Here is a 21,711-nt window from a genome sequence, read left to right as displayed (position 1 = left end):
TTCTTTTCTGTTAATTAATTGTTTAGGAGCCTCATGGCTCACTATCATAATCAATACAAACTGAAGGGTGCATCCTTAATTAATGGTCCTTTGATTTCTAGTTGTGTTGCTGTAAGTTTGTGCAAACCAAAACGATTATAAGGATATGTTTGTAATTGTTTAAAATAAATGTTTATCTATTTATTGTAGAAATGTAGAAAATAAATTGAAAAGATATTTTTTTTATTTACTTTTCAGCTCTTAAACTGCTTAAATTAAATTGATTTAAATCAAAAATTATAAATGACTTTTTATCGACTCGTATAATTTATTAATAAAATTATAAACATTAATTTTTTTTACCATACACTCCAACCGCAATTATTATTATTATTTTTTTTTCAAATTTCAACTTTTGTTTTCCCAAATTTTTGCTATTACTCACCATTTTTTCTATAACTTATATACACTACAAAAGTAAGCTATAACAGTAAGTGAATTAATACATTATTTATTAATTCTAGATCTGAATTTTGAATTTAGTGAGAATATAAATTTAAAAAAATATTGGACAAATAGTATTTAGTAGATGTTCTCCATATTGGTATTTCCTTTTAAATCTTTATCATAATATAAAATCATTTTAACTATTATTGTTCAAGAAAAGTGAAACCAGACTAATGGATAAAATATAAACAACACAAGGCAAAATTATGAATTATTTTTATTAAACAATCGAATAATTGATCATAATCTTCATTTTTCAAGGAAATAAGTAATTTAGTATTATTTTCTAGCCAAACAAGTGATTAAGTTCCTAAAAGTAACTAAATTATATTAGTGTATTAAAGAATTAAACTGATTATTTTAGAGTAAAATTGAACTATTATTCATTCCAAGAAGTAATTTCCACTCCCATCTCAAGTTTTAATAGATAATTAACAATTGAAAAAATCATTAAAATGCAGTAAATATATAACTCATATAAACAAAAAATAGAACAAGAAAAAATTATGAATATATTTCTTTTCTTCTTTTTAATTTTTTTAATCTTTTCTATTTTCTTTATACTTCTTCCTTTTCCCTTTTCCTCCGCATTGCCGCCCACATTCCAGGGTTATCGTCGATCAAAATCAATCGATAAAAGCTCATTTGCGCTCAATTTCTTAAATCAAATAAACTTAAACAAGAACTTTCATTCAATAAACTTTTAAATACGATCCGAGCTCAAATCTATCATGGAGAAGAACAATAAAATACGCTTGTAAGTACAAAACTACTCAAGCTTAGTTGATATCGGATTCATTAAAGTTCGTTTGAACTCAGCTTGATCGATAATCAAACTAAGCTCAAACACAATTTTCAAACTCAACAATAATTCAAACAAAGTTGAATAATGATGTTTGTAGCCGGACCCACTTGATCTACATTCCTATGCTCAACCCTTCCAATCAACCTAATACAAGAATATAGAATTATCTCTTTGTATTTTCACAAAACATACAAATCAGTGTATCTTCTCTCTTTTCTTTCTACACTAATAAACAATACCATCTTCAACTCGACAGAAACTCACCCCCGGTTGCCCAGCTAATGAAAAGAGCCATAGTATGAGCTTTTTAATCTAAAGAAAACTAAACAAGGAAGGGACTCGACGTACACATTTGATGAGCTGCTCCGGTTTTACCATATCAGCTGCCAAAAGACTCAATTAACTGGCTTTAGTTCGACACCAGAACCGTGGATTGGAGAAAAGCAAGTCGATTTCTGGTTAGTGTCAATTTCTCTTCTGCTTCTGCTGCTTTTTCTCGAACCCCACGGACAATATCCTCAGGAGCTTTCTCCACAAACTGTACTTAGTTAAATGGAAATCATTAGACTGTTGTGTCATGAAACACAGACAAGAACTTATGGAAAAGAAAGGTTCTGATGTTTACATGCATTAAAAGTCTTAACGACCAAAGGATTCATAGGAGGGCTATAGATTCAGATTAGATGGTGTTTGGATGAGCTTATAAGTTATAAGCTGTTTACAACATGTAATAACATGTTTTAAAGCTTATAAAATGTTGAAAGTATTCCATAAATTGTTTAAGGAATGAGCTTATAAGATCTAAAAATAAGATATTTAGAGCTTATAAACCCCTTTACAAAAAGTAAAGATTTCCCAACTTATCATTAAGATCTTATAAGTTCCTTCAATTCTGGATATTCTGATTACAAAGTTGTCATTACTAACATCTTATAAGTTTGATGGTTATTTTCTCCACGCACTTTAAATGCTCATTTAAGATTTAACAACTTATAAGCTCAAAAAACATCTTAGACAAACAACCTCCAAGTCCTCGCACTGCATTTAGTAGGAAAGAAGCAATACAAAGGCTCTTTATATTTGGCTCTTTACCAGATTGCAATCTCTAGCTTAGCTTATTATTCTGTCAAGTTTAACGAGGTGGACATGGTTTTGCTTGTTTTCTGTCTTATATATTGTGTACAAAAGTGAAGAAGAAACCTTGACTCTACAAGTGCATGTGTTGTGATTCATTTTAACACATAAGCATGCTAGCTTTCAGTAATGCACATGTCCCTAGGCAAATTGCCTTGCTTATGATCTGAAAGAAAAATAAAAGGATCAATAATCTGATCACCACTTACGCTGGGAGAATTTAAACGAGCCATGAGTCCATCATATTCGGTTTGCATTTTAGCAAGACGCTTTGTTAGGCGCTGCACTTCAGCAGAAATATCTACCATGTCAGCAAGCGGAAGGTAAGCCTCCAGACCTTCACTGGCAACAAGATGAACTGATTGATTGGCGTCTCCTGGAAATCATCTCTTATTAATGAAACGTCGCCAGAAGACATCAACCATAAGAGTTTGAATTTACCATAGCAGCCAAGAAATTTAGGAGGGAGAAACAATTATATGCTCAAAAAAGCGAAAGGGTGAATGTTAATGCATTACCTGGGGGAGAATCTGTAAAGCTGACATTTTGCAAATCTAATCTAGAGAGGAGAGCCAAAACTTCTCGTTCTTTCTGCACCGTGAATCAAGATAAAAAAGATTTAGACTCTAAAACAATGTAATAACATATTAAAGCTAATTATTGAAACAGGGATTAATTCCCAAGTAGACAGAACATAATGGGCATATTTCTGATACTGGAATTTCTCCTGTTTTGTTTTTTTATCTGGAGCACAGCAGAGTTTAGTAATTTGTGCTTAGCTACACTACCCATAGGTTCTAAAAGGAAATCAAAGAAAGAGTGCCTCATGCATTGCAAACTGCTCTCACAGACAAACTTTCCACTGTTTGCTTTTACATAGTTGTTCACTCATTTGCTTTCAATTATTCATTGACAGGACAACTTTATCTCATAGAAAAGGGGCCTGAGTTGCATGAAGTTTAACAGAGAGCCACCATTAGTAAGGTGCATTGGCTGCTTTCTTTGTACTAAAGTCTAAAGATGGAAGGAAAATTTTGGATTTCAAGTAATATCAAGCTGCATGCCATTCTATTATGCCACTCTTGTCGATGCTCATAGCGTATGCAATGGCTCATTTTAAGAACACAAAATAAGTACTTAGAATAGATAGTGCCATGCAAACAGAAGCTGTTTTGCTACAACTGCAAACACAAATATTTGACTGATATGGTCCTGCAGTCTGAAGAAACAAGGAAAGTGGCTCGACTTACAGAGATATACTGGATGACTTCTGAACTTGCCACAATAGATGCAGATATACGCCTTGCTGGTTCAACAGAGTATTCTGCCCGCGCATTACGAATTGCTCTCGTCTGGATCATGCAGCCAAATGCAAACCAACCACTTAGATCCACAGAATCCTATAACTGTTCCATTGACCCGTCGACTAAAAAAAAAAAGGAAAGAATGGAGTTACCAAAGCCTGTAAGTTCTCAAACTTCTTCACTGATTCAGCCTGCCTTGGAAGTGAAGTCTGTGGCCAAGCTGATACTATAAGAGCTGTTTCTCGATTGGGCAGTGACTGTCCGGCAAAAATGAAGAAAGGTTAGATGCAAACAGGATATTTGCAATCCAAATAATATTTCAACAATATAGTGTAGCAAAACACACGCCTAATACCTGCTTTCATGTAAAAATGAGGTTAAAGAATCACAAGAGTATATCTTAACAATATTGTTTATCATTTATCAAAGTGTCCATTTGTGCTTCTAAATACTTGGTCTATTCACAAAAGGACTCAAGATGCATATTATTTTGGGTGGTCCAGAAACATCAGTCATCATTTGGGTTGAGACCTGAGATTTTGATACCTGCCAGAGCTCCTCAGTCACGAATGGCATGAATGGGTGAAGTAACTTCAGTATGTTTTCAAAGACATACAAGAGAACTGCCTGGGCTACAGAAGCAACTGAATCACCTCCAGACTGATAGAGCCGCGCTTTACTTGCTTCAATATACCTGATTAAAAGAGAAAGCATAAGTCCCCTAAAAAGGAAGAAAAAGAATAATTATATAAGAGTGGTGTAGGAGGATGAACTTGCTGATGATTTAGCTGCCTCATTACATGCGCAGCTTCAGTTAGCTACACTAAGCATATCATGTCAGATTTCTGATCACTTGATCCTCAAACCTTGAATTGTTTCTAGAACAGTTAGCATTTATTTGGATTCAGTTATTCCTTTCTTGAACACATGGGTGATTGGTGAAATGTTTTCATGCATGCAACACATTTCCATTCCCTCATCATGTCAAGTCAAACTAATTATAGCATCGAATAAATGAATCGGCAATTACTGGATTGAGGTTGCTAGCGATTTCAGCCTTCATCGTTTAAGTTTTATAGATGAGCCTCATGAAGTGGCGTGAGAAAGGGTTCATGTAGCTGACCCTAAATGACTAGTGGAAAATTGATTTGTCTATTAAGTTGAGATGAGCAATTGAAAAACAAAATGATTAGAGGCCCAAAATTTACCAATCAGCAAAATCAGCCCAAAAGAAATCATATATTTCTCTTGCAACATCTCCGAAGAAAAACTTGTCATAACTCATGGTGACGGCATCGATTAGCATATGAAGTTTCGATACCTGCATACGACTTGTGTTAATTAGAAGGGAAATAATGCCTCTACGTCATAACGATATTAGGATTTTATATCTTACCACCCAGCATTCTGGTAGAGGCAGCTTTAACAGTGATTCCTCAGTATCAAACTGCATAAACACTAAGCAATTCAGTATAAGTTGAACAAAATCATACAGATGGGTAATTCAAATAGTAAATACAATTAATATCCAAAGTCCTCAGATATCAAGTGATGAATACACAACTACCCAAATCCAGAACACCAAAAACAAGCATAGGCGACAGAACTGTTCAATTCAGTTTGGAACCAATTATTGCCCGACATCTTCACACCTATGACTTTTAATATGGCTGTTTATTGCTCAAAATAACATTATTTGGCACAATCAATTAGCAATATTACGTTGTGAAGAATATTTAAGAGATTAATGAACCTTAAAGTCCTGCATAGCTTTCCAAGCAGGTAAATCACTTTGACGAGGCAAATTCTGCAGCACAAACTTGCCAGCATTCCAGAGCTTGTTGGTGAATGCTTTGTTAGATGTCAGCCTCTCTATTGATAAATTTAGATCCTGCAACGGAAAAGGGATAAAACAAACTAATGAACAACAGATGAATTTGATACATCTTCCATGAAGGTGTGCCAACCATAAAATAATTTGGTTCCTTTAGCCCATATTTTGTTGATGCAAAGGAAATATCTAGAGAAGACAAACCTGACCAGCCGTTCCAAGAGAAAGAGTAAAGCGTAGAGCATCAGTGCCATACTCTTTGATTGTATCAAGTGGATCTATAACATTTCCTAGGGTTTTAGACATTTTTCGGCCCTGAAAGAATGGGAATACTAAGTTTAAAGTACTTCAGATTTCAGAAAAGAATACATAAACGAAAAAATATTATGAAGTCATACAAGGTGCAACTTTAAGATAAAATTAGGACATGCACGTCTGGGATTTTATCATTTAAACTCAGACAATCATTTTACTTGCTACATCAGAGGACCCCCACTGTTATGAAAGTAGGTAAGTTTTTAGAGGCACCTGGATTAGCAGACAATGTCTTCAACTAAAAACTTATAGGTAAAGAATTTTATGAAACTATCCCAAGGGGAGGAGCTATACCAAGTGCATTATTACTTCTTAGGTTCTTGTCTGTCAGCTACTTAACTAAGCTCTTTGTCATGTATTCTTGAAATTCTTAAATACACTTTCACCAATCTTTGGTATTAATATTTTTGATGATGACATAAATGAAGATTTCAGAAAGTCAACATGTGTTAACACTCATGAGCACAGACTTTAATTCATTGATATAATTCATCTACTTCCCCCACTTCTATTTCATTTTCTGGGACATTCCTAAACAGGCTCCATATACTAAAATGAAAACTTTCAATCCCTGAAAGTACCCTTTCATTTAAAAAGAATGGTGCAACACCACTTACTTTTAAGTATAAGAGTATAAGGATATACAAAAACAAACCTCTTCAACTTTTATCTAAAACACCATTTTGAGAAAAATTGGGCAGATAAAATTGGGATGGAGAGAGGAATCTGTATTGCTGATGTGACAAAGTTCTTTTAAGAGTTCACTTCTCACATTGAAAACCTGATCTGCTCTCTACCCATAGATAAGTCTATGAAAGTAGATTTTCTGGTTAGCTGCGTCCACCCTAGATGGCCCATTATAAAAAGTTCATAATTACTTACATTAAAGAGGAAGGTTGTAGTGATAAATTGAAGCATGAAACTCACATCAAAAAAATGTAACAAATAAAAGAAAGAGCTAGACACAAGGATAAACTTGATTGCAATAAGTGGAAACAGAACTTTTTGGAAATGCTAAATTAACACCTAGCCAAACTTGCAGATACGAGTAGAATCTGTTCAGCACAAAGAAGACTTAGGATAAATTACATTGACCTCCCTCGAGGTTTGATACAATTCCAAACCATATTGTTTTAGAAATTACCAATACCCCACATACTTTTAAAATATTTTTGTGGACTAAAATGCACATATTTTTAAAATATATCATGGACTAAAATGCCCTTTATAAAAGTATAGAATGCATAAACATAGAGGGGCAAATGGGACATCACACACATGAGAAATTTTAACATTTAAAAAAAGGAAAATATTTTTTAAGGGTAAAGTTGACACTTCTACACTAAGCGTACAAGGGTTCTCCGATTATGTCAAATATCAGGAGGTATATCGTTTATTTTTCAAACAACAAGAAGGGGTGTATTGGTAATTGTATCACACCTCAGGGGAGTTCGACAAAATTTATCCAAAGAACTATGCTAAAAGCTGCTGCATTGTTACCAGAGAGATATAGGAGTCAATGCAAAAGGGGCAATACTCTGTGCTTCATATTTAACTCACTTGGGAATCACGGATGAGTCCATGGAGGTAAATATTTGAAAATGGAACTTTCCCAGTGAATTCTAGTCCCATCATCACCATTCTTGCCACCCAAAAGAACAATATATCATGCCTGTTCAAATTGAGCAGCTCTATTATCTTCTGGTATAATAAGAAATGGAATTTCCTTTGAAAAGAAAAAAATTACCAACAGGAGGAGTTGCTGGGGATGGGACAGGGCGAAACAACTTTAGTTTTTAGTTAATATTTATTAAATATCATTCACAATAGGGTATGAATCTAAATCACAATAGGATCAATCAGAAAGGGAATAAACAGTTCAATCTTATCTGCAAAACTGATACCACGCCAAACTCATGATGCAGTACTATTAAGAGAAAGGAACAGAAAGAATCCTATTCATCAATTAATTTCCAGGTAGAGAGAACATAATTATGTTTCATAGAGAAGAAAAGTATTCATTTTTCCAATAAAGCTACTTCCATTTAACACTCTATAGCAGTTGAAAACAAAAGAAGCAAGCCTTTCTGATAATTAAAAGGAGTCTGCATTGTGCTGTGCCTAATACTTTTAATGCCTATTTGGTGTTTCTATAATCGATGGACAATTACTAGCAGCATGCTTTCAAGTATGTGAATCATTCTCCATGCAAGTGATATTGTTACTATGATGCCAAAAGGTTCAGAAAATAGAAAAGCACAGCAAACAATGTAAATACCCGGTCTCAAGAACTGAAGTAGGATAAAAATTCTTAAAATCCTCTGCTGAAACATCTGGCCACCCAAGAGTGCTGAAAGGCCACAATGCACTGACAAAAGGCAAACAGGATTAGTTCAACCATAATTTTGAAACAATTAAAATATTATTGCTGATGTTTCGGCCAGCGCAAATTCAGGAATCAAGCAACATGTCAAGAAACAATGGAGCTCCTAATGTTATTCGAGGAATAACAAAAATTATGAGTAAGAGATTTAATTTTTACTAATTCAAATCCATGAAATTCCAACACATACACAATAAAAAGCACAAATTGATTGTGTTTTGCAACATCTGATAAGTACTAAAACATTAACTAGACTACTTAATCACATATTTTAGGACCTTGCAAAAATAAGGAGCATGAAACACTCACATTTACCAACTCACCAACTGAAGTTGGATTTGTGTCTGACCATCTGCTTTAATGGGTGAAAATGGCCAACCCAGATAACCCACAGTTTCTGGTATAATAGTGTCGCAGATTACCAAACAAAAAAGTTCTGCCAGAACTCATATCCCCCCACAAGCCAGGTTGCCTACATGTATCACAGATTGCGAGCCCACCCAAATGTCTATAAGGGTTTGCACTTGAGCTACTTACGATTTGTGTCAAATTTCGAAGCTAATGGCAGAAAAGTTCATTCAATTACTTAATGCCAATATTCATTCTTTTATGTACAAATCAATCAGACAGTAAGTTACCATGGATAGAAGATTGGTTCATCACATTTCCACATCAACAATTTACACCCAATTACTTTGAAGACTGGAATGTAAGTGATGCTTCTTCCACTCACAATCACCATTATCTGTAATTAACTTCATATTACAGAGTATTTTATATTAGAAAGGTCCCCCAGATTTCAATCAATTGAGTTAATATAAACATACATTCTCTTTCCATATCAGCAAAATGGCCAGTAACTCTCCGTTATGATTCCCAGGTCTTCCATTCATCATAGAATGGGCTAGCTAAAATTTTTACCCTAGGACATAATTGTTTTTTGAATCAAGGTAATTCTATAATATCCTCTATTTCACTTTTCAAGAATAAAACATAATTCTATTGACTATACCCTATTTTTTTGCCTATAATTTCACCCATGAATTAACTTGATAAATCATTTCAAGGTACTGTTTCCCAAGACAGAACCACCAACAACATTCTATCTAAAGAATAAAAAAGAAAGCAAGAAGTTGAAAACAAAAGCAATATCTCCAGAAATTAAACAAGAAACATAATATTATTTTTCTCATTCATCAGAAACCTATAATGGTATTGATAGAAACTCTTACTCAGTCACTTCACAGAATCACCAGCCAAATTTGGGCACAGAATAAATTTGAAAACAGTGATGGACATTAATCACATCAAATAATTCTTTCTTGATTTATTACTGGTAATGCATGTAATCCTTATTGATATAGGGCAAACTTTTTAAGGTATTAAAGCAAATGGACAAGTACATTAAGAAAAATGCTCAACAACAAACCTGGAAAACCAGGTGTCAAGAACATCTGGATCCTGATATATCTCAACATTTTTTCCATGCTTCTCACGAGCTTTTTGAAGAGCTTCTTCTGTGCTCCTGGCAACTATGTATTCCTCTTCACAGTCTTTACCCACAATGTACCAAACTGGTATACGGTGCCCCCACCATAATTGTCTGCTTATGCACCAGTCCTTGATATTCGATAGCCAGTGATCATATATCTATAATCATCAGGCAGATGTGTGTGAATACACACGAAATCAAAACAGATAGGTGAATTTAAACAATCAACTAAAACAAATCAATTCAAGTAACTTATATGGAATTGTGTCAGAAATAATGCGCTTTTAGTTGTGCTATATGTTTTGCCAGAATTACAGAAAGATGCAGCTTAATGATGAGGCAACCATCAAGAATACTCGCAGCTCCAAACGTTAGTAACAAAATAACAGGCATAGAACACAGCGGAATGAGAAAAAACTGAAGTCCAGAGAGCCAAAGGAACACTGTAGAAAAGATGACTGATCTAAAATACCTTCTCGAATCTTTCGGGCATGATAGTTAATTCTCCCTTTTCCACAGCTTGCAGGGCCTTCTCTGCCAGGGGCTCCATTGTTACAAACCACTGCTTGCTAACTAGAGGTTCTATTATCTGATCAAAGGAACGGCATTAGAACAAGTAAGATAAAGGTGCATCTTCAAGCAAACACTATACAATGTGCAAACACCTCTCCACCACGTTGTGATCTTGGAACTCGTAGAGTGTAAGCCTCCTTTTTTACCGTGAGTCCTGTCTCCTCAAGATCTGACCAAAGTTTCTTTCGCGCCTCAAATCGATCAAGACCACTGCACATTTTATTAAATTACAAAATTCTGAGCCAAACACAATTTTTTACCACTGCTGAAACATTTTGACACACAAATCTCAACATTTACCAATATAACCCAGCAACTTCATTTAGTGTCCCATCTTTATTCATGATATTGAGAATAGGAAGACCAAGCTTCCGAGCAAGAAGGTAGTCGTTGTGATCATGGCCAGGGCTTATCTTCAAGACACCAGTTCCAAAGTCTTTATCCACATACTGCATCATCAACAAGAAAGTATATTCAGCAATAGGGCATCCATTTAGAATAACCAAAGCATGCACAAATAAGAAGCAACAGAGAGAAACTAATAGTTAACTAAATGATATGGACAAAATAAATACAATCATCAAATTGTATATTATGTATTCCCAAGGTATAGAACAGTATTATGATTCTAGTAGTTCAGAATGGAAGTCCTTTCTTTCAGGCTGAAGTTGGGAATCACATAAAAACAGCAACTAATCAGACAGATCAACTCTTTACTATGACTGGAGTATGATTGCAAATGGAGAACATGGTGCAATCTGGTTTTTGCAGGTCATACAAAGGGAGAGCAAGAGGAGCCAGAAGAAGATTAATTGTATCCTCCCATGTTGATTTAGTTCGTATGATTATTTGTAATATGTGGTGACTTGCACAACACTCATAGATATATGCATCTTATAATGTCACGTCGCATTTCCTAACCAGATGTTCACACTGGTCTTCCATTAATATCTTTAAACGAAGCTGCACATATGGTGACCTAAAATGGTAGGACAGTTGGGAAGATCCTTGTGCTTTGTGGATAAAGTAGCTTGATTTACAATCCTATGGTTTATGTATTTCTGATAACTTACGAAGTTACAAGTATAATAATTCTGCAGCTGAGAATCAGTTGTTACATCTAAAACTGTTAAATTTGTTAAAGCATGAATGACCAGTTTTCAGGAGAAGGGAAAGGCTGGGGTTTAATGTAGGGCAAGACCGTGCATGGCTGGTCACAAAGTCAGAGTTACTTCCAGTTTAAGTTTCACATTGTTGACCTACAATTTTAAAGGCAAATATGAGCAAACAAAACCAACAAACACAGGGGCAGTAATTTAAAGGTTTAATAGCATTTATCACTCCAGTCACCAAGTTGCTGAATCTTGATATATTTCAAGACCACCACATTCTTTTCCCTAATCCACCAGTAGGTGGCTTGATGACCAAATCAGCAAGGATCGCAGATATGAAATTATTTTACCTTATCAGAAATAATGGGCACATGCCGGCCATAAGTCATTGGAACAATAGCCTGCTTTCCGATGTACTTGGAATAACGTTCATCCTAAAGAAAACAGCAAGAAAGAGTATCATCAATGAAACAGATAAGGAGAATGATACCCATAAATTCAATGAGCCATCCATGGAAGCAGCTTGAGAACTACACAACCACTTAAAAAAGTGAGAGTCAAATGGAATGATACATATGATAGATAGTTAAGCTATTCCAGAAGCACAGGCAATGGCCACGTATTCCAGCAACAGAAATGTAGCTCCATACAGTAACTAGTTCCATGACGAAGTTGGATTACATCACCATGGGTACTCGCAACATAAGATAGCTCTTCCTTCAATGGTTTAGAAATAGCATTATGTTACCACATGTGCCTTCTGGAGTACAGAAACATGTAAATGATTGTTTTTTCCCCGAAACAGCACAGTTGCAGAGTCCTCAGCTCCATAAACAACCAACAGATCTTATAATGTTCTATAATGTTGACTACATGATACAAGTCCAAAAACAACATCGAAATTCCATGAGAAACAACATTAAATTAAGTTAGGCAGCAACCAATCAGACTCAGGGTTGATATTATGAGGTGTTGAGCAAACCCAAAGTACTTACAAGTTCTTGTGTTACCATCAGCCAGTTAGGTCTTTTGTTTCCTTACTTTCCCTAACTAACAGTTTCAGCTTCACCTCTCCAGTAGTTCCATGAGTCTCTCAGGATTGGCATTGATAGAAGAAAACCAACTTTACTGTCTCCAACACATCTTGCAGAAGTACTCTTTCCAGCCATAGAAGACATAAGAACCTCACGGATGAGGTCATTGGACCCTTACTGTCCTTATCTGCTCTGCAGATCACTTGTCCTACTAATTCAATCCTTTTAGAGCTGTCTTCATCTCAACAACTCCCTTGTTGCTTCTTGGCGTTCTTCATTTAACAATCTGTAAGCTCTTGGTCTTGCTCCAACAGTTGACATGTAAAGTTGGTAGCATTATTTACAGAACAAGTGTAAAATTCTAAGTTGTCCAACCCTCTTAAAGAAGTTATCTAGGTCACCTTTTTAAAACCACTCTTGAATTTTTGGCTCAAATAACACCTCCGACTCACTTGGAAGTTGGAAGACATCTCAGTTTAAGAGATACTTTTACAACTTAGTCAACAACTTCCTTAGCTTTTACACTCTTAGGAGTTGAAGGTGCAAAGGTGTTTATGGGCCCCATGTACAGTCAAATGAACTACAGAGATGTTGCAATAGCTTCTAAATTCTAATAGGCCTTAGTATTATTCCTCTGCTTTCCCCAAGCATAGGGCTGGAGAATGATTATCAGGCATAGAAATTGAAGGGAATAGCTCAAAGCCTAGGGTACAATGTGGTATCTATGAGTAAGCTTCTTCTTTTGGAACTTTGGGCAATGATTTATTGGGATTTCCGGATGAGTCGAATTTTGGTGAAGGGAATGCCACGTACCATAAAGGTTATGGTAGAAGGGAGGGTAAAGAGAGGATGAATCTACGTCGCCACATCTCATTTCCAAACTGCTAGTGGATCTTTTAGTGAACAAATCCATCTAATAATGGAACTCCACTAAATAATTTCCTCTCTTTCTCAATTTGAATCTCCAAATCGAAGCACACCTTTGCTTTGTTTCATATGACCTAACAGAATCAGGCCCATATTTCACTCACAGCACAAGTCAGAAAATTTCATAAATAAATTCTATTTGTAAAATCTTTGTTCAGTTAGTTACACTGTGCAAATTAAACTGAATCTCAGGGCTCATAAAGCAAGAGAAAAAAAGGGTTTGCTTTCACCATGACTGCTTGGGACAGCAAGCACACCAAGTGGCAAACGAAGGACGATTTCATAATACATTAGGTGGCAAATAAAGGAGTTCATGGTATCTTACATTATATATTAAAACAGATAAAAATTACCTCAGGATGTACTGCAACAGCTGTATCACCAAATAAAGTCTCAGGCCTTGTGGTTGCAATTGTAAGATAGTCACTCCTGTAACATTAGGAAAGCAAAAGATTTCGTATAAGAGTAATGAACATATAGGACTCTACCCAATTCTTGGTCAAGGAAATACAGACAACTTTAAGCTCTTACACAGGGTGAAATTAATATCAGAATTCTTTTTTCTTAATTTATTTTTGTTTGCTGTTTTTCACCACTTTTTGGTGATCGGTTGGTATTTCAAACACTTGAACATATTATGACAAGTGCATTCAAGTTTTCCTGCTAAGCAATTTTATTCACTCTCTTCCATAGTTGTTAAACGCGTATGCCACAAAGCTGCTCTAGAGCATGGAGCAAGGGGCAGCCCGCTCGTTTTTAAAGTACGGAGCGGCATTTTTGTAGAAATAATTCATATATTTATACCATTATTATACCGAAATCGGCAGGTTCAAGATAATGTTTTTAAATTTTTTAGCAGACTTTCATGAGAAAGGCAAATTATGATAAGAAGCTTAGCAAGAAAAATCACAAATTTATTCATTTAGCAATTTTTTTTTTAATTATAGCAAGAATATTTGTTATAACATTAAATAATAAAAATAAATTTATAATGTTAAAGTAATCAACAATTCTACTAAAGTCTCAAGGGCAAAAAGACAAATGAAAAAAAGGACAAATAAGTGGTGGAATTGACAAAAAAACTATGAATAAAGGACCAGAAGAGAATAGAAAAAGAGAGGACAGTAGCATCACGAAGAAATAACAAGAAACAGAAAAGAAAAGAGAGAAAAAGGGCCTGAAGAGTAGGAAAAGATACAACTGCTGGAGAGAAACTGACACAGATCAGGATTTCTTTCTTCAGTTTGTTTTATATTGTTTTTAATTGTAAGGCTGGGCTTCAGCCAGCACCATCCACCCCAGAAAAAGGCGCCCTGGCCTCTCCCATGGCTGTCGCCTTTTGCACCATGCACCATGGCGCACAATATGGCTGCTCTCTTCTTTTTATAAAACCTTCATCTTTTCTACATCCGGAAATCACATGAAAAATTGCATTTGATACTTTCGGCTTCTTTGACCGGCAGAATGAGGACTGTTTCTCTCAAGGAGGAGTAGCAAATATAAAGAAAAAGATCTCCAAAAGCACAAAGAGATATCAGGCAGAACAATTATAAATAACATCATTCCTAACACATTAATCAGAATACATCATACAACACACATGCATTTATTCATATAGAGTATTTGTCATATTCTCTCAATTTGTCACAGTCCATCTTTGACATACTTTTTCTTCTGGTGTTGGAGACACCGAGACAAGGTAATGGCACCTCATCTCTTGAGCATTGAGAGCAAGATCAAGCCTATACATCTCAAATTAAGTCAAATACAAAGGACAATTTAACAGCTAACTGGTAGGTGAAGGAAATGGAATTAAAACCTTGTTGCAGAACAATGCTATGTAGCGAATAGAAGTCAATTTATGCATTAGAAGAAGAATCATTCTACTTAGGAAGAGAAACTGAGTTACGATGAGCAAAACATGACAGAGGTCCACAAAGAAATGGAAGAGGTAACATATCAGATAACAGCAAGCTAGATTAACTTTTGCCGAAATCAAGTCCAAGGAAAAGGCCATTCATTATTCAAACCTACTTAATATCAGGCTCCAAAGTAAATTTCAAATGATCAGCGAGTTGGAAATAATAATAACCTTGAACCACCTGCAACTCGATACTTAATGTGGTACAGCGCACCTGGTTCTTCTGAGTACTCCACTTCCTAGTGACAGATGAATTTCATAAATCAAAATGATAAAGAAAGAAACAGGAGACAATAACGGAAAACTAATCATAATCTGCATACCAAATCAGAAACTGCAGTCTGTAGATTGGGAGACCAGTTAACCATGTAAGAACCTGCAAGAAACTACTTGTTACAATATATATTATTTAGAAAACATACATTCAACACAAAAAGAAAAAAAAAATTGATGTAAACAGCTCAGTGGAGCTTAGTCCACCAGTTTGTGCAACAATAAATGATTAAGGCTTTCACTTCATATCAGAACAACTACCATGAGCTAGATAGAGAATAAAAAACACTAACCAAAAAGATCCTTATTTTCAAAGTAGTAAGATTGCTTGAGTGTGATTGAGAAGAAACATTTGACGGATATGACAAACATTCACAAAGACTCTTTGATTGGAAAGGGTTTCAAAATTAAGTTATATGTTCTCCAATCTGGAGTGACTCGTCCTATGCTAAATACACAACTTAGGACATGTGCAATTATACTAGTGTTTTCATGAGCATCTTGTTCCTTTATCTTCTTTGCAGTTTGTTGGCAATATCGGAGCTTCTTATTCTCCTCATCATTAAAGCAATGTAGCACCAATTATCCAATTACTTGCAGAACGGGAGAGATATGCAGCATATGTTTTCATCTTTTTATAACAGCAAAACTTGTAATATTTATGTTACATGATCATCAAGCTCCAATTCAGTGCCTGCAAAAAGGTGAAAAATAAATTGTTTGTACCTTGATAGATGAGGCCTTTCTCATGAAGCCTAACAAAGGCTTCGACTACTGCTCCTGCAAAAGTTTAAGAAAATAAACTTCAGTACAAGCTGGCATGTCCCACCACTATGTATTGTGTATATGAGGTATGACTGACTTATAAATAGTATATCAAGTTGGTGAATGGCAACTTGAAACTTTCTTAGTTGTCGTAGAGAGGAATATAACTACATAAATAACTGAATATAGCCTCCCAGATAATTATGAGTAGCCTACTTCTGATAGCTTGCACCAAATCATACCCTATCCTAGCCACCATATAATCCTGATATATTATGCATAATGCATGGATTGATAGGGGGATTTACTGGATGGAAACTGCCTTACGACTCAGCTGAGCATCTAGGGTAAAACGTTCTCTGGTCCAATCACAAGAAGCACCAAGTCTCTTGATTTGATTTGTGATTGTCCCGCCATACCTGCAAGTTATACGCTGATGAGCATTTCAATATACCAAAAAACAAAGAAATAAGAAACTGCAGAGTGGATCACAAGCTTCCAACTGCAAGCAAATGTCTTCCTGATAACATAAGATTACCCATGAGAAAAAAGGAACTGTATTCTGCCCATTGTCATCGTGGGACAGAACCGTTGCATCCAGAAAGCTCTACCAACTCTAGAATATCACTGTGATGAGCTAAAATTGACATGCAACCTTATTGGGAGAATCCAGATTAGTGCTTGAATGCATGGTAAAACCAGTGAACTGCTCTAGTTACTATGCCTATTAGTTCTAGTGCTCAAAGAGATCGCCACATCCTTAACACATGCCCCACATCACCATACTTAAATCATCAAGGCACATTCATTTTTTTATGCGCATTTATTGCCAATTTGTTTTCAAGTGTGGTAGTATTGCAGCTTCATGCAGCAGCAGTAGGCTGATCTGGAAAACGTTACCACAGACTGCAAGCACAAAGCTAGCTAGCTAGAGAGAGAACGGGAGTCTTTTAAGTACTAATTTTCATGGGTTCTTAATGATAACTCGTTGCAACCCCAAACAAATCTAAAATACACACATTCATGTAATGAATGAGTAGTGGATGATTCCTGTACAAAATTATATATTGAAAAGAGGAGCATATATGGAAAGGGCAAGAAACAAATCAGCGAAAAAATATAAATCCAGTATGAAGAACAGAGGAAAAATCATAATGAGGACAATAGTGAGAGTGGTACTTTGACATGTTCAAATTTCATCCTGGATCAGAAGAAGAAAAAGTAGCACAATCAATGGCATGAGATATGTAAGAAAATGTTAATATATAGCCGTCTACATTCATAAATATGAGAAACAATTTCATTAATTGCACGAGTTCAGAAAATTATCAAATGGCAGGGGATAGGCACATACAGGAACAATTTTTTTTTTTTTTTAAAAAAAAAAAGAAGAATGAAAAGGAAGCAGGATCAGTAGATTTTACTTTTCCTTCCATTCCCATACTCGTTTTGTAAATTCTTCTCGACCCAAATCCACTCTTTTTATTCCTTCAGCAGCCAGCATTCTTTCCACAACCAGCTGGGAATAAGGAGTATTAGTTCATATCAAAAGAATAAATATTTAGAAATCTATTGCTTAGTAACAAACGAGGACAGAAAATAGAAACACAATTACACAAGGCTCACAAACAGATCCATCTGAGGAAGGTTTTGATAAAAGAGAAAAAGGATCAACTATTTTGGGCCACAAACAGAAGACCACTGCAAACCATTGACAAGGTAGAGTATCAGGAAGTCTCTGAAAGCAATTGAGGGCTAGGAAGTCCGTAGAACGAGGTTTTTTATCAAAAACAACACAATGCAAATAGCTGAGTGTTCTAGATGAACCACCAGCTGCCTCAACTAGCCCCTCGTAATACAAATTAGGAAAGCATCATCACCATATGACCATGTAATATTTTTATGTGACATCATTAGATAAAAAAATCTCTTAAGAGATTTGATCAAGATGAATATTTCATGAACAAAAGCCAAGGAGATAATAAGCAATAGTTAGTTTCAAGAATTTGACAATAAGGAACATATTCGTAGTTCACAAAAAAGGGAATTTTTTGGCAAAAGAAGCTATGCTCTGACTATATTTTTCAACCAAATATATACAGAAAAGTGCTTTTAGATATAGCATAAACCTGGGTTGCAATACCAGCATGATCAGTCCCAGGAAGCCAGAGTGTAGGTCTTCCTCTCATTCTATGGTATCTCACCATAATATCCTACAATTGCAACAATATTAATAACGAAATGATATATATTATGCGTTTTTTAATTCTAAAATCAATTTACTATGCTAACAGAAAGCTAGTGTGGTAACATAACTAGGACATAACAAATCAATAATGAAGACATTGACGATGCTAGAGGGGGAAGGAGACGGAAGGAAAGCAGAGAGAAAGAGACTGCATCTGCAAATTTTCAATTGGTTTATGCACATTTATATCGCAAAAAGGATTTAAAAGCTAAAAGAATCAAAATCCATGGAAACAATGAGACCACATTGTAGTTTCAACATGCAACTGGATCGCACCAAAGCACCCTTGACCTCTCCAAAAAACTAATGGTACTAGCCATACAATATAATTCAGTAATCATGAAGAGTGAGTAGACTGACATAACAAAGTTCTATAGTTGTAGTGATCGTAAAAGGGGAGTGGGAGGAGCAGCATCTGCAGCTTTTACCCCCCAATGTTCAATAAATACTCCACGCTACCTTTGTCCATAATTGAATAGTCTTATTTCCTTCATAGAGCATCCAAACACATTCTATTTCCCAATGACTATGTTTTGCCAAAACTATACTTAAGTTAATAATGTAAACCTCGCTGATTTTGAATAATGAAACTTTAAGACAAAAATGTAATGATACACAAAATTTCCACCTTTTCAACTATACTGTAGAATTCAGACTTAGATTTGCAAATTGGGTTCAAGAGAGTGTGCAAATCTCAACTCAGGGGAGCACATACTCTGAGTACTTTTTCTCTTAAAAGTACAAATTGAATGAGTACGTCCTCCACTGCCTTTCCTTTCTATGTACAAGTGCAGTCATCATTTTCTCTAAGATTCTTGCTTAAATTGGAAATATTAAAATTTGAAACTATACAAGTCCATGGAAAATCAATGGACTGTGTGTTATCTGCTAAATCAATATGCCAAACAATCCATTGCATATGGCGATAACTACTTGTGATCCACTTATATCCGTCACATGTATAATGCAGAGAAAATACCAAAAAGAAAGAGAAAAATTGGTATTCTACACATGCAAGGACTTGAAATAATTACAATATTGGGCATGTAATGGTCTAGCAGACTCTTGGTACATGAAAGCAAAAATTCCCAGGAAAAGAAGAAAATAATTCAAAACTTAAAAAACAAAGTAGATAAAAAAAAAAATCTCACACATATCACACCTATGATGAATGTAAATCACTTCTAATTGAAAATGAAACGAATGTTGAAAAACTCAGATAAATAGAAGGGGTAGGAAACAAGAAAAAAGTTGCATACCCATGATACATCACCACCTAAGGATGTTTAAATCAATAAACATGAAAATGGAACCCAAATTACAAATTACAAAAGGGGGTCGAAAGCATCAATATGTTCCAACCTCAAGAGTCACAAACATTGCATGTCCCATATGTAATGAACCAGTAACGTTAGGCGGTGGCATTGGTACTACAAATGGGTCACTTCCCCTCTCGAAATTTGGCTTGAAATACCCCTGAGACTCCCACCTAAAATCCATCAGAATACTAGTCAATGTTTCATAATCACACATATCGGCCAACTAGTCAATTCGCAGGACCACCTTTGCATGACACTAATAATGAGATTTAAGCATACATCATAAAATCACAAAAACTGCTTTGTCCTTTAAAACTTGTAACTCTATCTGGCAGATAAAAGCTAAGAAACTCATTTTTCAAAGGTTATCCAATCACACAACACCATATGCTATTATGTCAATGGCATTCTAATTCAATGTTACACAGTATGTTTCGTAAATGATTTCCAAGAAAAGTACGAAGGCTAAACCATAAAGTACAATCTCCTCTTAGAGTACCTTCTAGTGTAATTTACCATACTCTAACACAACATAAAAGATTCAGCATTACAATCCCACATTCGATCTTCTCCAAATACAAAAGCATAGTGTCAACACACAGTAGTTTCAAAATTGGACTTTGAGACAAATGAATTCATAAACATACATTACTATTTGAATTACCATTTGTATATCCTTTCTTCCGCTGAGAAATCAAAAGCTTTTGCTACCTCCGGTGAAGTAAATACACCACTATCCCCCATCCCAGCAACTGAAACTTACAGTTAGGAACCAAGAATCATCAATACACAGTGAGGCATAAGGCACCAAGAATCATCAATACACAAAGGCATAAGGCAAACTTCTTCTTGTCATCAAATGAAGAAAACATCATTTTGGGTAAAGAATATCAATTTTAACTCATCAACAGACCTCACCTCCTTAACGGGCTCTCTCTTTTCCTACCAGAAGAGACAATATTTTCTTCCTCCAAACTGACTAGTAATATGATACTAACAAATGAAAAAACAAGAATGGGAATACAATAACCAGTTCTTTCTTATTTTAGCGTTTAACACTTGACATATGTCACGCGTTCATGCAGCATTCTTAGCTTTCTTGAATTTCCTTCTTCAAGAACTCCGTACTCACCAGTAATAAGGCGCATGCTTCTGAAACGAATGAAGTGAGAACGGGAGAGAGAGATGCGACGGCGTCGTTGGGTGGAGAAGAGTAGTGGGTTGAGCCTGTTGCATACCGAGCAAGAAGAAGATAAGAGGGAGGCGTTGGAGAAAGCCATTTTTTCCCCTGTTTGAAGACACTCCTCTGCCTGAATTTGCTAGGCTGCAGATTAATAGACCGTGTCCGACATTATAAACGCGATTTCTATGCCAATAATTTGACAGAGCACGCGACTTTTAGCAGAAAATTAAAACCCTTATATTAATGCGATTTCATGAGACCTAAGCCTGTAATTGGGCGGGTAATACCCAAACTTATACCCAATAATTTTATATTAGACCTTTACTTGGACTCGATCAATTTTATTAAATTCAGACTCGAACTCATACCCATTAAAAGTATCTGTGGGTATGAGTATTAAACGGCTAAAATTTAATAATATAAAATTTCATCAAATTTTGTAAATTTTTATATTTTAATCAACTCAATTTACTTGTCATTTAAAATTTTAAAATTTCGTACATACTATATTATTTTATTTACGTATTGATATTTAGAAAAAAAAAAATAAGGCACAAGTTTTTCTATCTTTATTTTCATAGCGACACCTCCAAATCAAGCATTTGA

At 35.3% G+C, this 21,711-nt stretch overlaps 1 protein-coding gene across 4 annotated transcripts; it reads right to left on the bottom strand.

Annotated features, from left to right (window-relative positions):
- On the bottom strand, nt 1,245-21,236 carry LOC105166006 (valine--tRNA ligase, chloroplastic/mitochondrial 2). Of its 4 annotated transcripts, XR_848123.2 has the most exons (28): nt 21,055-21,236; nt 20,587-20,680; nt 19,966-20,092; nt 18,485-18,568; nt 17,780-17,874; nt 16,683-16,774; nt 16,317-16,370; nt 15,641-15,693; nt 15,489-15,556; nt 13,750-13,825; nt 11,786-11,869; nt 10,624-10,772; nt 10,416-10,533; nt 10,223-10,339; nt 9,688-9,908; nt 8,154-8,243; nt 7,436-7,547; nt 5,765-5,875; nt 5,483-5,620; nt 5,126-5,176; nt 4,938-5,050; nt 4,276-4,423; nt 3,882-3,986; nt 3,676-3,777; nt 2,944-3,016; nt 2,635-2,801; nt 1,640-1,829; nt 1,245-1,435 (listed from the first exon to the last, which is right to left on the bottom strand). XR_848123.2 is itself a non-coding variant. In XM_011085180.2 (27 exons), exons 1-27 carry the CDS (start codon nt 21,200-21,202, stop codon nt 1,701-1,703), a joined length of 2,919 nt encoding a protein of 972 aa, XP_011083482.1. In that variant the 5' UTR covers nt 21,203-21,236; the 3' UTR covers nt 1,245-1,700. The 4 variants fall into 4 exon arrangements, 3 of the variants coding, with proteins under 3 accessions (XP_011083482.1, XP_011083497.1, XP_020553112.1); XM_011085180.2 differs by having other exon boundaries at nt 1,245-1,829; XM_011085195.2 differs by having other exon boundaries at nt 1,245-1,829; nt 20,587-20,674.

Source organism: Sesamum indicum, linkage group LG1 (genome assembly GCF_000512975.1).
Source record: "Sesamum indicum cultivar Zhongzhi No. 13 linkage group LG1, S_indicum_v1.0, whole genome shotgun sequence".
In the NCBI taxonomy this organism is placed as follows: Eukaryota; Viridiplantae; Streptophyta; class Magnoliopsida; order Lamiales; family Pedaliaceae; genus Sesamum; species Sesamum indicum.
This window is presented reverse-complemented; position numbering and strand designations above follow the sequence as displayed.